Genomic DNA, 24,090 nt, shown 5'->3' with positions numbered 1-24,090 from the left:
CAAAGTACAATGAAAAAAAAATTTACAACAAAAGCGTATAATAAAATAAGATACATTGGTAAAAATGATAAGAAGTCTCACATAAGTAGATATTCAAAATGAACAAAAGATTGCAAAAAATATAGATGTCTATTTGTTTCGATATATAAAAGAATTGAAATAAACAATATTTATATTGATTATTTTTAAGGTGAAATATATCTCCCATATCAGAATAAGTCATGCAATCCTAAGGGGTTTTATAATATAAGGGGCATAACAACGGCCTAAATGTACCTTTTGAAACTCTCAAAACAAATCCAAGAGTATTAAGGGCCTTATATACGGAAGACGTAAAAATGAAATCGACCTTCAAAACGCCATGTAACAAACAAATAATATACACTCGGACGCCAGAATAAATTATTCAGTATGGACGTGAAACCTTTATTAGAATAGTCAGCAATATACGGAAGACGTAACAATTGAATTAGAGTGAACGGACGTGAAACCTATATTAAAAGGAACCTTCAATATATAAAATTATACACCCGGACGTGAGTATGTACGTGACGCTAGAAATGTATGAAAGTGTAATAAACATCAAAACCTGCATTATTATGAATATTAAAAAAATATGATATTAGCGATTATTGTGAGTAAAACATAGTGCAATATTCACAAAAACAATCTAAAAAAAAGAACTAGAAGTGCTGGACGCCCAAAGACGGATTTACGCACGGACGCAATAAATGTTGTGGGACCTGGGAAAAATATATATATATATATATATATTTTTTTTTTCTCCTTTAAATTCTTTACTTTTTACTGTATGTCTTATATTCTATACTTTAAAAAAAAAATTCTATTGTATTTAAATCTTTTGACATATTCTTTCAAATTATTTTAATGTATTTTACATACTATCTTAAACTATATACTCTTTATTGTCTTTTAAATTGTATACTTTTTTGGTGATCAGGGGTGAAGGCACGAAATGAAAGAAAGTTGTGAAGGTCACATGTGTTTTATTGATGAGTCAGTGTAGCCGTAACGAGAGTTGACGCTGGACAGAAGAATATACCGGATGCTGGCTGACGATGTGCTGGTCAGGCGCGGGTCAGTGAGTCGACGCCAGGCGCTGGTGACCGGGACTCGATGGAGGTCAGGCACTGGCGAAGAGCGTAGGTCTTCAGGCACTCCAGTGCTGACGAGACGGCCGAAGGTGCGACGGACCTTGAAGGCGGTTGAGCGGGAACGGCGTGACCAGTGAGGATGCAGCGTGTCCTCGTGGTGGTCATGGTAGCGTGGAAGAAGCGCTGGTCAGAGACACTGGAACCAGGGCGCTTGTAATCCGAGTAGTGCTTGCCAGGAACGGCGATCTGGACAAGGCACTAAGATGATGTCCCGATAGAGTCCATGATGATACGGGCGAAACCGGGTACGTTGTCTTTCGCGCTAGTAAGAAGAGCGCGGGCGATCACTCGTTGAGCCTCGTAGACTGACGGCTGGTAGGTAACTAACTGACTGACTGACTCGCTGCGTCGGGCATATTTATACTACACGGCCGACGGCGGCAGTAGGTAGATGGATGGCAACTAAATCCTAGGCACTCGCACAGACTGGATGTTTCAGGAACCTTCGATAGCGTGGCAATTATGCATAGGCGGCAGACTCGTTCCTTCTGGCGAGTTCTCGTAATGTGTAAGACTGATAGCGCGATAGTATTGTCGCGAGTAGATACTTGAAACAGGTAGGTTGCTTTGTTTTGATTTCGGCAGCGAGTACGTACCTAAGTAGGTCGAGCGGTTTATTATTAATTATTCAATGGATTATTCTCGACGCCACAGACACCCCCTTCCCAGCAGCTTTGCTGAGGGCTGCGATAGAAGAAATAGCTCGGAGACGAACGTCTTTTAAATTGTGACACTTCACAAAAAAAAATTTTGCAAAACACATGTTCACAACACAGGCTAAAGATTCACTCAGATAACCATGGTGGCACTACTATCCGCGCTTGTGCGGAGATGGTCTGGTGCGTGATGCTCCGTGATGCCTTAACTGATCACCCATTTTAGACGGGGTTACCGGTGAGTTGAGGTAACACTATCACGTCAGGCTGCAGAATTACGTCAGGCTGCAGATCACGTCGGGGTCACCACTTTGGTGATCAGGTGGTGAAGGCACGAAATGAAAGAAAGTTGTGAAGGTCACATGTGTTTTATTGATGAGTCAGTGTAGCCGTAACGAGGGGATGACGCTGGACAGAAGAATATTCCGGTTGCTGAGATGTGGTGGTCAAGCGCGGGTCAGTGAGTCGACTCTGGGCGCTAGGTGACCGGGACTCGATGGAGGTCAGGCACTGGTGAAGAACGTAGGTCTTCAGGCACTCCAGTGCTGACGAGACGGCCGAAGGTGCGGCAGACCTTGTAGGCGGTTGAACGGGAACGGCGTGACCAGTGAGGATGCTGCGTGTCCTCGTGGTGGTCATGGTTGCGTGGAAGAAGCGCTGGTCAGAGACGCTGGAACCAGGGCGCTTGTAATCCGTTGTAGCGCTGGCCATGGACACGGCCGAGGCGCTAAGATGATGTCCCGATAGAGTCCATGATGATACGGGCGAAGCCGGGTACGTGTCCGACGCGGGGCGCGGGACGCGCCGATCGTCACTCGTGAGATTTATTCACTGGCCGCAGATTGATAACTGATGACTGACTGACTGACTCGCTGGGTCGGGCTTATTTATACTACTCGGCCGACGGCGGCAGTAGATAGGTGGATGGCAACTAAATCCTAGGCACTCGCATAGCGCTGGCCATGGACATGGCCGAGGCGCTAAGATGATGTCCCGATAGAGTCCATGATGATACGGGCGAAACCGGGTACGTTGTCTTTCGCGCTAGTAAGAAGAGCGCGGGCGATCACTCGTTGAGCCTCGTAGACTGACGGCTGGTAGGTAACTAACTGACTGACTGACTCGCTGCGTCGGGCATATTTATACTACACGGCCGACGGCGGCAGTAGGTAGGTGGATGGCAACTAAATCCTAGGCACTCGCACAGTATATTATGCATAGGCGGCAGACTCGTTCCTTCTGGCGAGTTCTCGTAATGTGTAAGACTGATAGCGCGATAGTATTGTCGCGAGTAGATACTTGAAACAGGTAGGTTGCTTTGTTTTGATTTCGGCAGCGAGTACGTACCTAAGTAGGTCGAGCGGTTTATTATTAATTATTCAATGGATTATTCTCGACGCCACACTTTTGATATTATTTTAATTTCTTCTATATTTCATACTTGATATATTATTTTTTGTACTGTATATTTAATCAACCACCATAACACGGGCATGTGCCTAGCTTGGTGGTTTTAACACACCTAAAAACTGTAAAAACCAATAAAAACACTGAATAGCGAAAAAAAAAAAAAAAAGTAATATTTCAACTTGTGTTTAAATCCTTTATTTGGTACTCTGTTTCTAGCATTCAATCCAGTCCCAATGCAGCCAACATTCACATAATCGCTGATCTGTATGCTGAAGTCATTGGGGTCTTGGCCCAGTCTAGGTTCATGGCGGTTCGCAAAAGGTTTACGGCTGAGTTGAAGGTACTTCATAATCTTTTTGTTTTTTGGTATTAGAATTTGATTACATACGTGCATTTGAGTATGCGTTATGCATATTTGAGAATTTTTAGTTGTTGTTGGTGCATATTTGAGTTTTCATTATCATTAGTGCTTAGTTCAGCTATTTTATTCTTCATAATATACAATGACAAATATATAATACAGTTTTTGTCTTTTCTGAGGAAACATGTTATTTTTGGAACCTGTTCTCTTGAAATGATTTTTTCATAAACTGTTTATTTTTATTCACAATCAAAATTTGCCAAAGAACTGAGTTCCAAAAGGTATATTCCTGTTTTATCTTTTAATTTAGGCATGTATTTTTGCATTGATAGTGCATTTTTCGACATTTTAATAGTGCATATTTCAACATGTTGATAGTGCATATTATAATGGATGCCTAGTTGTTATCATCATTATGGTGCAACATCCCAGGGTGGGATTTGGCCTCCTCCACAAATATTCTCCAAAGTCTGCGGCCCCACACAACTCGCCTCCAGTCCTATATCTATGAAATCTTTGAACAGTGAACATAAAAATAATGTTATCTTTAATATGAAGTAAAAACTTGCTATAATAGTGTTTAAACATATTTAAATAATACATCGTTGTACGAAGAAAAGGTTGACAAATCTATTGAAATTATAAGTTTCTCGTTTATCTTAAATGAATAAATTGCATTTTAACTCTCAAAAAGTTTTTGACAGAAGTAAAATCACTGTAAAAATAGAAGTATCCGCAATTGGAAACAATAAATCAAAAACAGTATAAGAATACACAATATATTTGGATGTAGATGCACAAACACATGGAAAAATAGTAAAAATGCACAAAATAAATATAGAATGGGAAAGGGTCAGAGTATTTGATGCATTTGACATTAAACGCTGTTATAAATGCTACGGTGTCAACCGTAAAGGGACTGAATGTAAAAAAGACTCCTTTACATGTCCCAAATGTACAGGTGGTCATAGAAGTGAAGAATGCAAGGTTAAGGAACAGAAAAGTGTAATAATTGTATCATTACTAAGAGCAAGTTAGAGATTCTAATATTAAGGAGCTTTGAATGTCCAGTGTATAAGAGGAAATTCAAAAGAAAGAATTCAGAAGAAATCTGTTTTTATAAAAAGCAACCAACTGAAAGGAATCACATATTTAAATATCCAGAGTCTGAGTTAATTTTTATTCATAAAATTATGAATAACAAATTGCCTTAATACTTTAAGGAAGAAATAGTATTTAATAAAAAATATTCATAATTATGAAACCAGAAATGTTAATAGAATTAGATTGCCCCTATGAGAAAAACAGCATCACAGAATTGCTTAATGTATAAAGGATTAAAGACGTAAAATGAAATGCCTGAAAGTCTGAAGAATGAATTGTATTTAAAAAAAATGTAATTTTTCTGCAAAAATATAATTTCATAAATAACGAAATGTTATCATGTACATATTAATTTTATAGAAGTAAAATGTTATGTCAACTTACTCAATATACAATTAAAAAAATATCTTTAAAAGTCCTGCGTCCTTCCTGTCCTGCCGCAATCCTCCTCCGCGGAGTCTAGCCACCTCTAGCTCGGTCCGCCTCTGGGTTTTATCAGTTATAAATAGTTTTAATCTTACTGGGCACACTAACAACACTTCATGTTTCCAGGAACTCAAGAGCCGGGAGCCTTCAACACACACCACTCAAAGTATTATCTCGCTCCTAATGGGAATGAAATTCTTCCGTGTTAAAATGGTGCCCATAGAAGAATTTGAGGCATCATTCCAGTTTCTACAAGAGTGCGCCCAGTACTTCCTGGACGTCAAAGACAAAGATGTAAAGCACGCCCTCGCTGGACTCTTCGTTGAGATATTGGTTCCAGTTGCTGCTGTAAGTATCTTGGACTGGTTGATTTATAATGTCACCTTTCTGTTTCAAACGGCATCAAGTTAAAATAGACACAAGAAGAATAAAGTACTAATTTTGCATTATATTTTTTTTTCTAGTCGGTGAAGAATGAAGTCAACGTCCCATGTTTAAAGAACTTTGTTGAGATGCTGTACAGCCAGACTGTGGACTACAGCATCAAGTCCAAGCACCGGCTGGCCTTGTTCCCACTGGTGACCTGCCTGCTGTGTGTCTCCCAGAAGACATTCTTCCTCGCCAACTGGTACTACTTCCTCGCCATGTGCCTCCACAACCTGAAGAACAGGGACCCTAAGATGTGCAGAGTGGCTCTAGGTAATCTCACTAACCCCAACCACCAGATTCACATATTTATCTATCTATCCACCACTGCATACCTTTTTTTCTATAATTGTATGTTTTGTTTCAGAGTCCCTCTACCGCCTTTTGTGGGTTTACATGATAAGGATCAAATGTGAAAGCAATTCCGCAACACAGTCCCGCTTGCAGAGCATCGTCAACTCTTTGTTTCCTAAGGGATCAAAGGGTGTTGTCCCTAGAGATACTCCCTTGAACATTTTTGTAAAGATTATTCAATTCATCGCTCAAGAGAGACTGGACTTTGCTATGCGCGAAATAGTGTTTGATCTTCTGATGGTGGGTCGACCCATCAAGATGATTTTGACTCCAGAGAGGATGTCCATAGGCCTACGAGCCTTTCTGGTGGTGGCGGACAGTCTGCAGCAGAAAGAAGGAGAACCCCCCATGCCCCGCACCACGGGCACCATGCCTTCAGGAAACACTCTGCGGGTGAAGAAGACATTCCTCAACAAGGTGCTAACTGATGAAACTGCCCGTTCCATCGGAATGAGCGCTTACTTCCCGTATGTCAGAAGAATCCTCGTTGACATCCTGAGAGCTCTGGATCTGCACTACGGCCGACCTCTCATCATGACCAACACACAGAACATCACCAAAGAGCAGGAAATAAACACAGGCGACAGGAAGCCACGGATTGATCTATTCCGCACTTGTGTGGCCGCTGTGCCGCGGCTGATTCCGGATGGGATGAGTGGGGTAGAACTGGTGGAAATGCTGTCTCGTCTGACGGTGCACATGGACGAGGAGTTGAGAGGACTCGCGTATCAAAGCCTTCAGACTCTAGTTGTAGATTTTCCTGATTGGAGACAAGATGTTCTAGGGGGATTTACCCAGTTCTTGGCCAAAGAAGTGCAGGTATCTATTATTCTTATAAAGGTAATATTTAAATATGTATGCACTAGCCCTCAGTGTTGTGACTTTTATGTTTCATTCCAGGATACATTTCCCCAACTAGTGGACAATGGATTGCGCATGCTGCTGCAGCTGGTGACGAGCTGGAAGAATAGCGTGGCTCCCTTGGCAGTCGGCGTGGCCCCTGCAGTTCCCGAGCCCTCGGCCTCCGTGGTGCGCATAGTGGAGGCGCTGGCCATCGCCATGCTGTGCCAGTGCCGCCTGTACCCCAGGAAGCTGGCTGTTCATATCCTGAGGTCGATTTTGCTTCCTTGGCATTATTCTTATTTGTTTTTTTTGGACTTAAAGTTATCGCAATCATGCTTGCACTCACAAATATCGAGTTCCCAACAATTGTCCCATCACCCATATAGTCCCACTTCTAGCTACTAAAAAAATCGCAGTTTATTTCATCAAGTCAAGAAAATGGTATGTCGATAGAATAATATAACATTTATTTATTTTATTTTCATGCTATCTTCTCCTTCTTTAATTTGTCTGATAGAGATATTTATACCATAATAAGCAGTGGCGGTTTTCTCTAAAGTGCGTTTGTGCGGCGAACCCCCATTAAAAATATGAGAAAATAAAACATCCTTGTTTTATAATAATATAAGCACATTATAGATAGCACGCTATTAAAATTTCGCCTTCAAAACCCGCGCCACCGAAAAATACGATGCCTATTCCAAATTTGTGCGAGTTAAAATCCGCGCCAAACTCTCCATACAAAATAATCTTAGCCGGTACAGACCCTATGACGGTGATATATACAAAATTTGGTCTTTCTTTGCAAAAATAAGACAAATTGTGTGCGCCGAACACGCGTTGTGATATCACGTGACCTCCGAACATTGACGAATGTAACCGAAGAAACCCGAGAACTTCGCGGCCGACGTTTAACCTTTGAACCATAGGGATGCAAGTTAAGTGTTATTTTTTTATGTTATATTATGGTATTTAACTTTGTAGTCATTTTTGTACATATTTTTGTTTTCTTGTTTCTGCATTTCTCCAACCGTTTGCTTATGGCATTTGTAAATCTACTACCTATTTTTAAATTTATTTCGTGCCACCTTTATTTGTTTTTTTGATGTTTTAAAATATCTATTATATATTCTACGAAATTATTCTTCTCTAAAAAACAATAATAATTAGCAACGTACCTACATTGAGTGCTATAAAAACATTAAACAATTTAATTCCTATAAAACTTTTCTCATTATCTAATAATTGTGTCTAGGTAAAGTGATTTAAAAACAATAATATGTAGGTACCCCTCCCACTAACTTTATTTAAGTTGTGTGACTGCTGCCGTATTCGACTATTTGACGTAGGACAACAGTAAGTAAATTTTAATTAGATATGTTTATCTTCTCTTGAATTTCTGAACCCCCTGTTAAAAAAACCACGAACCGCCACTGATAATAAGTAATTGAAATTAAAAAATTACAAATACTTAGATATGTTCTAGACCAGGCTCAATAGCAAATTTTCCATTGTCCATTGCCCAAAGTACTATTTAGATAGGGGCACTAGTAATACTTTCGGAACTCTGAATTTTAGTTCAGCATACTTAAAAAATCCCAAATTTGCTATGTATTTACGCTGCATGTTGATTTCAGGGAGGCCAAGTTGCTTTTGGAGAAGCTGGGCAGCCTTGAGGAATCGAGTGTGGTGGACGCCATGGACGCATGCTGCCCTCTGCTGGCTGAGCACTGCCTACCGCTGCTGCCGCCCGTGGAGAAGCAGGCACTGGCGGCCGCCTCGCAGCTCGACCTGCAATGGTTCTGCGACCGCACACACACCGTCTGGACACCAGGTGATTATTTCAATATGACTAGTTACTAGTTGAACAAATCGTGTGATTTCTTTTTTGAAAATATTAATGGTTTATAATAATTAAGTATTTAAGTACCTATTTACAAATCTAATAATTTCAGAGGAGATTTTGGTTTTGATGTTATTAAATAACAGAAAATTAGAAACGTACTTTGATGGAAGCGAGGTCTACTGTTCACAGAATTACTAGTTTATTGGATAATTTGTGGCATTGTTTTTGTGAAAAATCACTTTAATCCCTAAGGCCTCTGGCATATTTTATCAGAAGGTCGAGGTATTTCCGCTTTGCAATAATACCAAATAAATGGGGTGATTCTAAACACATCCCATAATTAAAAACCGTTTTGAAAGGTGGTGAAATTCGCTTTCAAATTTTATTATTAAATATAAACATACCATTTTTGCTAAATGTGTAGAATTCTTTAGATTTAGTCGTTTTCACCTTTACAAATCCAAATTAGCAATTTTAGTTTGTGAAAAAGTAATTTTTATGCAATATTTTATCAAATACCTTTGTGAAATTTGTTGACTTGATTTTTTAAAATAAATGCATTGTTAATGTAATTTTGAAATAGAAGCAAATTTGTGGTTGTTGACCCACCTTTTACAAATCCATGTTGATTTTTTTTTTAATCTATAACACCAACTACATAAGGATATATTTGGTTAGGTTATTAACTCTTTGCACGCGGCCGTATCAACTGTTGTTACGGCAAAAAGTCCATACTCACACGCGGCCGTATCAACAGTTGATACGGAAACTTTGAATGCCGATATTCCAGCGGTCTTTTGACATAAATTTATTTCCCGCTCGCTTGAACATTTGTAGAACTATCACGATGCTGACATCTACAAGAATTTCTCGAAAATAAAATTGTGTTTCATTTAAAAACATCGATAATCAAGTGAGCCTCTTTGCGCCTTCGAGTGCCATAGTTTACGATTTTGTCAACGGATGGCGTTAGTTCAATTTTGTTATTATTTTGTGACATAAAATTTACGTGTCCAGTTTTAGAAAAAGTTTTCATAACAAAAAATGATAAGTGCTCATGGTGTTCCACTTGTGTCTATCAACGCAGTGGCCTAATTACACACACGCCGAGCGAATGGCGGGACCACATTCAAAAGATACGGTACGTCTTTGTATGAAATTTTATGATTTTGTTTTTATAAACATCCAAGAGTGTTGACACACGAGGATTTGTTATCATATTGTGGAGAATAATCTGTTCTGTCTATATAGTCCAATAAATCATGCCAGAATGCTATAATTTGACATTTAATTGCGTGCATAGGTATTTGAAAATATGTACCGCGTACGGGTATAGATAAAACGGAGCAAATTAACGCGTTCAAAAGGTTAAAGAGTGTAGTAAGATGATGTGCTGGTGCTTTTGGGCATTGTTTTAGAAAAATTGGTGGAATTTTATCTGACACCGCAAACTTATTAATGTCAAGACAATAATTTTTTTTTTTAACTCTTCATCAATTTTCCATGTTGATAAAATGTTTGTTTTTTTCAAATTTATATAATAGAATCCCATCGTCAGGCATAGTAAGTTTTCTGAGTTTGGTCTAATATCTTTGTACAGTAGGTTATAACAGTAGGCCGTGTTGGTTACAACTAACTGGTTCATTTGGAAGTGGCATAGTCTGAATAGCTGAACGGTTCTTAAGTTGAAAATAACAGTTATTTCATTGTGACTTTGTTTGTAGGGATGTATGATGAGAACAACGGAAAGAACAGCAGCATCAGCGGCACGGTGGGCGCGCTGGGCGCCGACCCATGGGGAACGCTGCTGTTTGGGCTCATGCACCGTAACCGTGTGCCTGCCACTTGCCCCACAGCTGTGCACCACGCCTGGCCCATTTTGTATGCGCGCATCAACGCACTATATGTGGTCATCGATCCCACGTAAGTCATATGTCAATGTTTTTTTTTTTAATTTTTGTGTCATGATTTTTTCGAATTAGGCCACTTTTCAATTACGAGAATTGCAAAAATAATTTCATACATTTTAATACTGAATTTTTCTCAAGTCTAGCTGTATCAGCAATGTTTTTGTGAGCAATATTGAGCAATATAAGAGAAACTTATCATAATATATGTCTCACCCACCGTAGTATTCAAATGGCCCGATTAGAATTGTAAAATGTCCGGCTTGACTGTTTTTGTTCTGTTTGTCCACAGGCCCGTGAGCGACAATCGCGCCTCCCTCCTGCGCAGTGCCACGGCGCCGCGCAAACCCGCAAACGAACGCGACATGTACATGCATGTGTGGAAGAACTACCTCACTCTGGCATTCCGTGTGGTGCCGGCCACTCCTAGCTCCGTGGTGCGTTGCGCCAGCCCCGACCTCAGTCTCAGGTATGTCCTCAAACTAGCAATGACTTGGATTCACAACTATAATGCATAATTACATTGACACAACAACTTGTCAATGTTTTCACTGCGGTTTCTATTAATTTTACATATTCCTATATATGTACGCATAAACTACTGTCAATTCTGTCTTTATGTGTCCCGTAGAACGATGTTGTGTTTCATAGTTTGTACGTATTTTGGTGTTTTGTAGATGTACCTACCTACCTACTGTTGTATTTGGTTTGGCTTATTTATGGTTGGTTGGCTTTATTATATCTATTGTTTGTTTTACTAACCCAGAGAGTAGCAAATCTTACTTTTAACTCTTTTACTCCAGCCCACATAATTAGCAAGCAGCCCTTTGATCCACTTTATGAATGATATGTTCTATAAACTTAATGAGGTGTAAGCACACCTAACAAGAAGTTTTAAAATTACAAAATATTGAGTTTGATCACCGAAAATTTAAGAAAGAATTTCAATATATTATGAAACTGCTTTCATAAATTAAATGATTTTATACTAGTATTACAATTATTAGAGAATTCCAATTCTTTCAGATTACTACAAACATTAAAATTAAACTCAACACGTTAGAAAAAGGTTAAACTTTGCAATATCATGTTACAAGATAAATAAAGTGAAGACCTGGTACTAAAATGTAATAATGATTGTTAATAAACCAAATTATTGTTGATAATACCAAATACCCTATAATATGAATAATACGTCCAACTCCAGTGAAATAGTGGCAATATCAACAACTCTAGCTGCTAGGAGGCGCTAGTGTAGCAGGTTACCATCAGAACATATGGGAAATGTCAGAAGTTGGAAGTATTATTATATTATAGGATATTTGATAATACTAACATGCACGTCTACAAACTAACAGAATAACACTTTTAATGTGATATGGTGGAACCTTACTTGATCCGGTTTAGCCCATGAGCGTTGGATGCCTCAAGGAGAAGGTGAATATTTGAAATGAATGTGATTAATTGATGGTAGTTTTCCAAATGTCCTTAGCCACATATTCCAAATGTCCGGACCACCAGAAAAGGGAGAATTTTGAACACTGAAGACTTTGTTAACTAAATTGTTCTATGGTACATTCACAAGTATTGCTTCTGTATTATTTGTTGTCCTGCTTTATGTTTTGATTAAAATATTATTATATTTTATTATTATTATATTTTATAACTTCCACTCCTAATCCTCTCATGGATGAAAGACTGACTTATTATTATATCGACTCCAGGAACCATTTCACAAATAAAAACGAAAAAGGTATTGTCTTTAAATTGAAATAAGAAACTTCAACTAAGTTTCAATTTAAATTCAATTAATTTTATTTCTTCCCCTTACCATATTTGGTTACACGTGACTTATGACTCAGCTAACAGTTTGTAAAAATGTAAACATGTTTTTTATTATGTATGACCAAATTTCCAAAAGGCACTTGTGCGATTTCGACAGTTTGTGCTTTTGAATGCACTTTAGTTCGTTATTTGTTATTTTATTTTAAAACTATCTGTACTCGTTCAGTCTCCTTCAACGGAAGCAATCTTCTGAACAGGCCTTCCATTGATATGCTTGGTGTAACTATAAGTGACCAGCTCAGGTACGGGTGCTCCATCGAAGCCAGAGTAAAGTTGGCCTCTCAGAAGCTGGGCGTACTGTACAGGGCCCGCAGATACTTTAATAGTACACAACTGCTCACCCTGTACAAATCGCAAGTGCGCCCTACTGTCGAATTTGGCAGCCATCTCTGGTCTGGAGCCCCAAAATACCTGAAAAAACCCTTGACTCTGTGCAGAAACGGGCGGTCCGTTTGATAGATTCCCCAATCTTAACAAACGGACTGCAATCTTTAGAGCACAGGCCTCAGGTAGGTATGCTGTCCTTGTTCTATCGGTATTACAATGGAAGATGCTCTGAGGAACTAGCGTCTATGATCCCTTCGGCACCGGTGCGTAGTCGGGATACACGCCAAACGCGCGCCCAACATTTGTACACGGTTGACATTTGTCACATGAGAACGGGTCGCTTCTACGATTCGTTCTTAAGTTCAACAGCTCGGCTGTGGAACGAGCTGCCGGCCTCTGTGTTTCCTCCCTCCTACAACATGGGACTCTTCAAGACCCATGTTCACTCCTTCATCTCCACAAAAAGACCCCCCACACAGCATCCCCAAAGATGACATAGGCCCTGAGGGAAATTATTTTCTTCAGGGCCTCCTGTGTGGAGTTAATATAAAAAAATAAAACCCCGCCACGTGTTGATGTGGCTCAGTCTGTCTGTGCAGATAGAGAAACAATAGTGCGTGTTGCTTTTACGTCCAACAGATGGCACTGTTTTTCAAGAAAAGTATGTTTTTACCTGTAGCAGGTGACATATATTTAATATAGATATATAAAAACACACAAATATTCTAACGCAACGTTGTGTCAAAATTTCAAAGCAATAGGTGAAGAACTTTCGGAGATTTAAGTTTTTGAACAAACGAACATTTACATTTTTATTCATACAGATAGATTGTGTGTCAATCTTAAAGGAATATGCCACATGTGGTCTACAATCCATTACTAAATAATTAGAAATAGCTTGCGCATGATTATTTTCACTCCATAAACAGTTAAAATGCGTTGTTCTCAATAATAAATTTTTGTAATACAGTCAAACTTGGTTTATAACGAGTTCACGGCTATAATGAGTAATTACAAAACGTTATTTTAGTTCAAGTTTATCTTCATATATTTGTTGACTGTTATAACGAGGTCGATTCACTGATATACCGAGCAAATAATTTTGTCATAACAATTTCTGAGTACATGAATTGGTCGACAGGTCTGAAAATATAAAAAAATTTATTCAATAATTATTCCCGGAGTAAGTAGTAACAAACAAAGGGGCGGGAATTTCCTATCCCGTTAGGGACGGATTAATATATTTATGGCACTACCTGTGTAAGATTGTCGGATATGTGAACCATCCATCGCGCAATGTAAAATTGTCATAAAATCTGCTCAAAAGTCATGCGAAATTTGAGCTTGGCAATTTTGTTCCCTTTTTACGACTTCTTTTGTATTACAACTCATCGTCAATTTTGTTTTAAAAACCAATAAATATGTTTATAAAGGTACCTAGTTACGAGTACCTACATCCCTGCACGGGGTAAATTTGTGATAGAGATGTACAACTTTTTCAGCTTTGGCTATTTTTCAAACGGGCCGCGACCTACAAACAATTTTTTTTTCGTTTCGCTGAAATTCAAGAGTTAAGGTTTACTTTGATATTTTTTTTATGCAAATCGGTTCTTCAATTTTGGTTCCTTTAGGAAATTCAGTGTAAATTAACCAAAACTCCTTAAAACAAATGTCTCAGTCAGGGTTTTCAAGAGTTTCGCCAAACATTTAGATTTTTCTCTACAGCGAAGTGGGCGGAAACCAAAACAATCCCACAAGCTAGTTATTTATGACAAGTGCGATTTTACAAGCGGTAGGTACAGTACGCACAAGCTAGTGATAATAAGTCGATTTAGTGATTTTTTGTTGGAAGCCATGAACCAGGTGATGATAGTTATAATGCGTTGGTTGTTATGTAGAGGAAATTGAGAAGCATGAAAGTGAAATCTTTAAAACAATCATGATAATAAATTTGAGTAAAATAAGTTTATTTTTCTAATTTATTTTTAATAGGTAAATACCTACTCGTATTTTGAAAATATACTGTACTTTGGCGAATATATTGATAGTAGAAGCAGGTAGGTAGGTACTTACAACTTTTATATAACCAATTTTGGATATAATAATTAACGGCTATAAGGAGCAAATTTAGTCGGTCCAGTCGTGCTCATTATAACCAAGTTTGACTGTATACTTAAAACTTTTTCCACTTATTTTATTTTTTTACTATTACCGGTTTCAACTTATTATAGCCATCTTCAGACTGGCCCAGACAAGATGAATGATGTCTGAAGATGGCTATTATAAACTGAAACCAATAATAGTAAAAAAATAAAATAAGTGGAGATATTTTTGTTATATGTTTTTGGGGTGTTATGCCGTGTTGCGCTAACTCCTTCTTTAGCCAACGTTTCGGACAACATTGCAGTGTCCATCATCAGGGCAGATGTGTTATTTTAAAAATAACACATCTGCCCTGATGATGGACACTGCAATGTTGTCCGAAATGTTGGCTAAAGAAGGAGTTAGCGCAACACGGCATAACACCCCAAAAACATATAACAAAAATACTTTTGGCCGTGAAAATCTTAAATCATATTTAAGTGGAGATAGTTTAAAATCCTTTCAATATACAATGTCTCGGGTAAAATGTGCTAACTTGGGGGTGATTTTAGTTGATTTTAGAAAAATTAAAATAACTTTTTTTCGAAATTCCAATGTTTTAAGGTAGTTTTTAGGCAAAAAAGTTCTAAAATTTTTTTTGAAGTGAAACTTCTTTAATGAAATAAAAACAATATTTTTTGTTTAAAACCACGAATTTTTATTAATTTTAAGACCGACCGGTTTCGCTACACTCGAGCATCGTCAGGGTACAAAATTAAACTAATCAATAATACAAAATGTGTCATTATATATACATACAGAGGGAGATAGAAAGTAAAACCAAAATGAAACAACAATATATTAAAAGAAAACAATTAGTGTACATATATAAATAATAATAGAGAATAGGCATTAATAATTGTAAGGTGAGATAAGGATAGGTCTGGGAAGTTTAAGGATGAATTAATGCCTATCTCTAATGTAAATTTAATATGTTTATGATAAGAATTTATAAGGTTGAGGAAGGAATTTAGTTGACGTTCCGTGCCTGTCCATATACAAAATATGTCATCGACATATCTTTTCCGCAGAAAGACCTTTTTTATAAGTGGTGAGTTACCGGCAAGTATTTTACTCTCCAAGTTATTCATGAATATATCGGCAATCAAAGGGCTAGTGGGAGCACCCATAGGTAAACCTTCTTTTTGCTGATATATTACATTATTAAATAGGAAATAGTTTTGACTTAGGCACATATTAAATAACGACGTGAGATCATTTATAAAGTCTTTGGATAAATTAGAAGTATTTAATAAGTCTGATATTAAACATTTACTTTCCCCAATGGGAACATTAGGGAACAAATTAACCACGTCAAACGAAATGAGTTTACAATTATTAGAGTTTACAATTATCAAACTTCTTTACGTGCGTCATGCAATTTCGAGGACCGGAGTAAAACCGACTCATGACCGTCACGAAAAACCGTGATCATTTCGCTATAGGAGCCTAGCTAATATTATATACCTAGTTTAGGTCACTCTCCAAACTTAGCTTCGCGGTCTAGAGGCAGAGCGCCCTACTGTCGTCGTGAAGAACCGAGGTTCGATCCCCGCTTTGATTAATATTTTTTTTTCTTTTTGTGATTTTTTTAATATGTACGAGGAAAAGTGATAAAATGCTCTCGTACTGCGACTTTTAAATATTTTGACTATATGATATTTTGGTCGAAATATAGCTTACAAATCGAGCCGGTAGAGTCGCTCGGGGTATTTTGATTAATTATTTTTATTTTGAATCATTAAAATTACTAATCAAGGCCGATAACGCGACTAATTACCCTCGCAGACGTGCGTGACAAGTTTTTTTAGTAAAAAACACAGCCGTAAGTGAGTTCTTCAAAATTTGGAAATGTTTTTCAAATTCAGACTCCATACGGGTATGAGACTGTTAAAACACGATAGATCTTTTCCAAAACGGACAAATATACGGAAATATTTTGAAAAACGACAGATATGACTTCACACTGCCGATATATCTTCGATTCGACCCTATATAAAGCGTTAACGAGACGTTATGTGATATTATTCATTTGCCGTGTTTGAAAACGAAAATTTGTCCGGGACAAGTCAATTGAGGAGTACACGTTGTATACGCGGTTCTCGTCGCGCGAGATACCTCTCCTCGCGGTCTAGAGGCAGAGCGTTCGACACTCGTTATGCAGGACCCTGGTTCGAATCCCATATTTTTATAACTTTTTTTTTTTTTATCACATTCTACTTTTAAATATGTCAATAGACAGAAAAAAAGAGAGAATGAAATGAAAAGAGAGAGAGAAGAATACTAAAAGTTTCACTTCCGTCGTGCGTAGGCTTGCCACACACTGTATTTTTTTTTTTACTTCTATCATCATGTATTATCTTCTATCACCTCCCGACACCCTGTATAATTATAATTAAATTCTACCACGAATTGTCAGTCTCAAATATGGAAAAAGGAAATTTTTCCACTTTTGCTTTAGGGTTTATGGTTAGTAATATAGGTAATTTCCAGGTTCATTATTTTAACAAATGTTCATATTTAGTTTTTTTTTTTTCAATAGTTATTTTGTAAAGAGTTGTTTATTGCTGACTTCTGCCCTTCCACTTTAGATTTTTGCATCTTACATTCCATTTTTTCAGTCAATAAAATTCAAAACATTTATTTATCAACATTTTATATGCTGTTTGAAACTGCACTGGGGAAGATTTTATTTAAAAAATGGTTACAGATTACATATTTCTAAATCCCCCGACTACCATATATTGATGGAACAATGGTGACCGTTATGTCGGTACTGAATTAGATATTTAAGTTATTCTATAAATAATTCATAAGTTTACGAAATACATTATCGTATCCTTTTCATATATTGAACGAAAGTGAGATCGATTTGGCCCTTGACATTGATCAAATAATGAATATTCTTTGGCTCGCATCACATTTGACAGAAAATAATATACAGGGTTTTCCAATAAGAGGTGTTATTTTGATATTCAATCGTAAAAGATCGATGGTTTCGTTGCTTGTGTGGCACGCAGCGCAGTCTTGTTGAAAGTAAACGTTGTCCAGATCAATACCATCCAATTCCGGCCATAAAAAATCATTAATCATCTCTCGATAGCGCAATCCATTCACCGTAACTGTTGCTCCAGCCTCATTTTCGAAAAAGTAAGGTCCAATGACTCCGCCGGACCATAAACCGCACCAAACAGTCACACGTTGAGGATAGAGAGGCTTTTCAACAATAGCTCTTGGGTTTTCCGAGCCCCAGATGCGACAATTTTGCTTGTTGACAAAGCCACCGAGGAGGAAATGGGCACTCAAGATGATTTGCATTTCAATGCGTTGTTGAAGCGTGTATCGTTCCATTTTTATTAATGGCGTAGTTTCTACTTGTCAAATGTCAAAAAATGACAGCTCCAAAAGTAACATCTACCAAAATAGCATGCTATTCAAAATGACACCTCTTATTGGAAAACCCTGTATGTGTCTTCGGTCATAGATGACATATTGTTAATCTTTATATTTATCTCGATTGAAAGAATGCTCGGCTTGTAATTAAAACGAATAAATTATAAAATTCATGGGGCGTACAAATTAAACCCATTTCCAGCAAACGCTTGCACTTATTTGAAAGGTCAGTAGTATAAATCTTAGTTTTGTAGTTTTTCGAATTCCATCACGTTTGTTGAATAGAGCCATTTTTAATTTTTACATTTTAATAGTTCCTTTTAAATGCCGATTCTCTGCCTGTTTCAACTTTTAGTGAAATTGTGATCAAATCAATCAACTGACAAGCATAACTGTTATGCTTGACAGCTGATTGCAATTTGATTTGAAGCAAAACGTGCCGAGAATATGAGTTTAACAGTTATTCCTGCTTGAAATTTTTCACATTAACTGAACTCAAATTTGTTTTGAATTTAAGTGTCATTTTCAAAATTTGAACTGATTTGTAAATAGGTACCTACCTATGATCATTAATAAATTAATAATAATTTATAATTGATATGTGAATTTCTTATGTTTAAATATCGGGTTCATATTTTTATGGCACTACCAGTGTAAGATAGTCGGCTATGTGAACTAGAACTGTATCAAAATAACGAGTCCACGATACCTATTGTTTAAGATGTATTGACGCCTAATAAATAAAAAGGGTGAAGTGTTTACACTTCCTAAGTGACATTACGTGAAATTTAAAATGGTCTTTTGGTTATGCAACTCCTACTAGACGTTTTTTTTGGATTTTCCCATCCAAAACAGCCGATGACTAGCGCCAACAGACAATCAAATGTATCAATGGCAAGCAAACTTCCAACGCAGGTCGTTGGTTATTATTCGTATTATAATGTACCTAATATTTCGACAGTATTGGCGGTTGACGCCTGATATATAAAAAGGATCAAAAGATTTCACTTTGTGAATTATATTATGCCTAATTTGAAATGATTTTTCGGTTATGTACCCAACTACTAAACGTCTTTAGAATGTTCCCATTCGACAGGGCCGCCAAGTGTAGCGCCAAGTGTCAAGTAAATTTATCGGTGACAAGCAAAATAATGATATTATTTTTACAAAAGGACTAATTATATTTTCAACACCAACAAGCCAAACTTCCAACGTTATTACGGGATTGTTGTTAATGTGTGGGACGCGGGGCGTAGGAGACATAATAAAGCAATGACCCGGGAATCACACGGTAAGGGGATTCCTTAATACGATTATGATCTCTTTTTTTGTTTGTTTATGTTAGTTAGTGTCGTTTCAATCTCTTGAACGTTTGGTTTGATTGTACTTACAAAGTGAAAATAGCATTTAATTCAATGACCAGATAAATTTATAAGGTTTTATTTATTTATAATATTAATTATAATAGTATATAGTAACACAATACCTACAAAAATATACTCTGACCTAATAAAATTATATTTAAACGTTTGTTACTAACAATAAAGTGAAGATAACAAAGTGCATACTAATATTTTTTAAAGTTTTAATGAAGATTGACTTCACTAGTATAAATAAACACGTGAATAAATTGTGAAATTTAATAGATTCTTGTAAATAATTGTGATGAATGAGGATTCATCAGGTACGGAGCAAAAAATAGTCATATGAGTTAATAAATCACTATAAATAATAAATTATAGTTGCGTCAATGTCGACGTTATTTTCAACAGTTGAAAATCGTCAACGATAACGGCGTTGGCGTTGGATGGAATTATCGTCAACGCCCAGTACTATTGTGAATCACAATGTAAAATTGTCATAAAATCTGCAAAAGTCATGCGAAATTTGAGCTTCGAAAATTTGTTACCTTTTTACGTCTTGTTTTGTACTACGACTCATCGTCAATTTTGTTTTAAATACCAATAAATATGAAGGTACCTGGTTATGAGTACTTACAACCCTGCAGGGGGGTAAATTTATGACAGTGATGCACAGCTCTTTCACCAGAGGGGCCGCTTTGCTTATTTTTCAAATGGGCCGCGACCTACAAGGGGATTTTTTTCTTTCTTTTGTTGAGGGGGGGGGTTAAAGGTTTCTGTTGATTTTTTTGAATTTCATTTTTTTATGCAAACTGATTCTTCAAATTTGGTTCTTTAGGAAATGCAGTGTAAATTAACCAAAACTCTATAAAAAAATATTCTCAGTCAGGGTTTTCAAAAATTACCCCAAATATTTAGATTAGCTGCAAGAATGGGGCCGCATGATGTGCATCACTGGTTTGTGATAAGTAATATTTTACAGGCGAAAACATAATAATCCCGCCAGTTATTTATGAAGAGTGCAATTTTTACAAGCGGTAGGTAGTAGGTACAGCACGCACAAACTAGTGTTAAAAAGATACACAATTTAGGGCTATTTTTCTTGGAAGCTTTGAACCAGGTGATGATAGTTATAATGCATCGAAATCTTTAAAACAATCAATCATTGATAATAAATTAAAGGAATAAAGGTGTATTTTCTAATTACGAGGGTGGTCTGAAAAGTTTCCGACCTCAACGCAAAGATGGCGGTACTCGTCAATAAAAGCTAGTGAATATAGTTGTGCATCTTTTGACAGTTACTCACCAAATTTTCAAAGAAATTTGACAATATTTGTTTTTGAACCGCAATGATATTCTATAAATACTTTCAGTCTCACAAATCGTACAATTATAATATCCCATAATTTTTCACGAGTCTGTGCTAGTTATTAATTACGTGAACAGTTAAAGTGAAGCCATGTTTTATTGAATGTATGCTTTATTAGTATTATAAATATATGGATATGCTTCAACAATAAAGTACAATAATATTCTGATTATTACTTAATATATAATATGTAAGTATTACATTGAGAATAAGAACATTTTTTTCAATTTTATGATTGATGTCATTTTTCATAAACTGTTAAGTACAATTATAATTGATTTGTCAACATTAGTCACTAAATTGATGAAAATGAAATATTGCTTTAACAGTTTGAAATTAAACATCAATTAATAAAACCTTCTGAGACCCAAATTAATTCCTACAGTGATAACAATGAACAATATTGAACAATGCTTATAATTCTTTATGAAAACACAACTTGTTTTTCTTATATGTCTATGGCCAATGATTTTTTTTTTTTTATATACAAGTTATTTGAAACCTAAAGTCAGACAAATTTGTCCATTAAAACAATATTCCATTTTAAATTCGTCTTTTTTTTCTCCATTCATTGAAACTATGGTCAAGAACACAGAACGACTGTTGTATCTACTTAATCCTAAGGTTTTTATCGTAGAAAACCTCCACAGGGTGCTTGCAAAACGGAAAAAATACTTAATTTTTTTTTTTAAACTTCCGAGGTTGCATTGTTCTACCACAACTCTGGGTCTCAGAGGTGAAATGTGTGGAAGTGAATGTCGGCAGAGTCTGTAGGGAGACTGGTATTTGGTAGATAGTAGGTATATGTGTTGAGACATTTTGCATGCACACACGTTCAGTGGCACAACAAGCGAGAACCCCGAGGCTTGGCTGGAGAACAGAACCAACCCGGGCAGCTCGCTGAGTACCTCGCTGGAGAACCTCAGTCTGCAGAGCTCCTCCACGGGCCGTTTCACGCTGCCACTGTCATATGGCCGCAAGGACAAGCAACACAAGCGCACCAGGTAAGCGCATGTCTTATCACTTTCTGCCATTAATCTTAATTTGCATGACTAATACAGATGCATGTAGATACTTTTAACTCACTTGTTAAGTTTTGCATGCTCATGTAGTGTTATGTAGGTACAAATCAGTTCCGTATCCCATTGGCTTAGTAAAGGGATCATTTTTTAATGAAAATTTGTTGGAATCAACAGGAAAACGAATGAATTCCAGAAGTTGGCTGATTGATTGGTTGGCTTAGGTAGGTGATTTTGTAATTTCCATGATATTCAATACTATATCTCGCTGTGCACGGTGCACTGTTGTGAACTCGACTTCATTTAGTTACATGTACCACGTTGAACATACTAGAAGCAAACAAGGCCCAGTTGTTCAATGTCCTGTAATTTAGTTGGTTTAGCTTCATTTCAAATCCATAAACACAATATTGTTTCATTTTTAACCTTTTCCTGGAGAAAAAATCCAATGACTTACCCTCACGGATGTCTTTTTCAGGGAAGTTTAGAAGTTGATTAAGCATTACTTGACCATTCTAGTTAATAACTTATATTTCAAAGATTTCAAACATATTAAAAACAAATTTCACTCTGATTTAAAAGAGTTAAACACATAAAATTAAACATTAAAGTTAACATATAAAATTAATTATGTTCATGGGATGATAACCAGGAAATAGTTAAATTTAATATCCATCCATATTACTATCATGAGAGTAAGGTTTAGATTCCACCTGCATTAAATCATGTGCACGTTCCATGCAACATGCCGTGTAGACACATTGAGATGACAGCCGAGTGACAATGATGATCTGATGAGTCTTGCCGTGTGTTCCAGTTCCTCGCCCGATAGCCTCAGTGGCGAGCGCAGCGACAGCAAGTCACCTGGTGGCGGTGCTTCACCGTGCGCTCTCTATAAGCTCGCCGTGCCACTGCTGAAGTGCGAGCTATCTGACGTCCGAGACGTGGCGGTGCACGCCATTGGACATGTCAACTCAGATGCCCTCAAGTGAGTTTATTATTTTCTCTGCTAGGCAGCTGGCGAAGTATGTTTGCTGACAATTTTTTTTTTTCAGCAAAGATTTCTTTTTATTTATTTATTTATATATACGCCTAAAAAGGCTTTTGCATAGAAGTGATACATGATGCAGTGTACATAGGAGAATATCTGTATTATACAGGAGATACTGACAGTAAATAGATGTAATCCATTGTAAAGAAGGTACAAAATACACAATTGTAAAATTGTGATTACAAGTATGATGAGAAAATATTAAGAAATAATTAAAAGAAAAACTAAATAAAGAAAAAAAAAACTTATCTAAAATACAATAACTGAACTAGACTTGAGCTATTCTTTTAGTTTTTGAAAGCGAACCCCTCAGGTCTCTGGCATATTCTGACAGAGGGTTTAAGTATTTGAAAAGGAAAAAATGTTTTTGAATTTGGTATTTTCTTTTTCTAACAGTGTTTAGATCATATTTCTTACCGTGACGGTAAAAGAGACACAACTATTTCTATGAGGCCATATGAGCTGTTCCCAAAAGTGAACAAATTAGCCTGAGGGGTTAAAAGCTGCAGTTTTTATTCAATTACAAACTTGTCATTGTTAATTATGTTGCAGAGTAATTGCAAGAACAATGTGATAACATTACATAGTTGGCTCCTTTGTGAACTCATATTTGTGTATCTGGAAGTAATTAATATCTTCCCTTTAAAAGCGGATGTTGCTTATCTTCCACACACTTTGTGTGTTCCACAAGGAGTCCTTTCTCCAACTTTTATTATATAAAATCAGTTGAAACAGAATCGATTCAATGCATTCCTTTGCAGAGATCTCATGGAAGAGTTGATTGGGTTGATTCGTGAAGCCGTGGATAGAAAGCAGGAGAACATGAGGCGACGTCGAAGAAGGGATGCGCTTCGACTGCATCTGGGAAGAGTTCTGCAGATTATTGCGGAGAACGGTACCTTTGCAAGCAGGTATGCATACACATTGTAATTTTATTATTTCACTAACTAATTCTGAATCATCTTCAACGAGAAGATTTTACTAAATTGCCTTTATCAAAATAACTACATATTGAGAACTTGTATTTTAGCTACTGCTTCCGTTACAATATATTTTTTTTATTTTCAGTCTTTCC

The 24,090-nt window shown here is 36.9% G+C and overlaps 1 protein-coding gene across 1 annotated transcript in view; it reads left to right on the top strand.

Moving 5' to 3' along the window:
• Positions 1 to 24,090, top strand: part of fry (microtubule binding protein furry) — a 94,247-nt gene that overhangs the window by 19,675 nt on the left and 50,482 nt on the right. The window contains exons 6-15 of the mRNA XM_089645876.1: positions 3,458 to 3,581; positions 5,259 to 5,480; positions 5,597 to 5,831; positions 5,926 to 6,731; positions 6,813 to 7,024; positions 8,393 to 8,589; positions 10,326 to 10,524; positions 10,801 to 10,977; positions 22,782 to 22,952; positions 23,777 to 23,926. Coding sequence (XP_089502002.1) covers positions 3,458 to 3,581; positions 5,259 to 5,480; positions 5,597 to 5,831; positions 5,926 to 6,731; positions 6,813 to 7,024; positions 8,393 to 8,589; positions 10,326 to 10,524; positions 10,801 to 10,977; positions 22,782 to 22,952; positions 23,777 to 23,926 — 2,493 coding nt within the window. The remainder of the gene's footprint in view (positions 1 to 3,457; positions 3,582 to 5,258; positions 5,481 to 5,596; positions 5,832 to 5,925; positions 6,732 to 6,812; positions 7,025 to 8,392; positions 8,590 to 10,325; positions 10,525 to 10,800; positions 10,978 to 22,781; positions 22,953 to 23,776; positions 23,927 to 24,090) is intronic.

The sequence above is a fragment of the Hesperophylax consimilis genome, chromosome 23 (assembly GCF_061612785.1).
Source record: "Hesperophylax consimilis isolate HC1 chromosome 23, BYU_Hcon_1.0, whole genome shotgun sequence".
NCBI lineage: Eukaryota > Metazoa > Arthropoda > Insecta > Trichoptera > Limnephilidae > Hesperophylax > Hesperophylax consimilis.
Note: the sequence above shows the minus strand (reverse complement) of the source record. Positions and strands in the feature narration are given on the sequence as shown.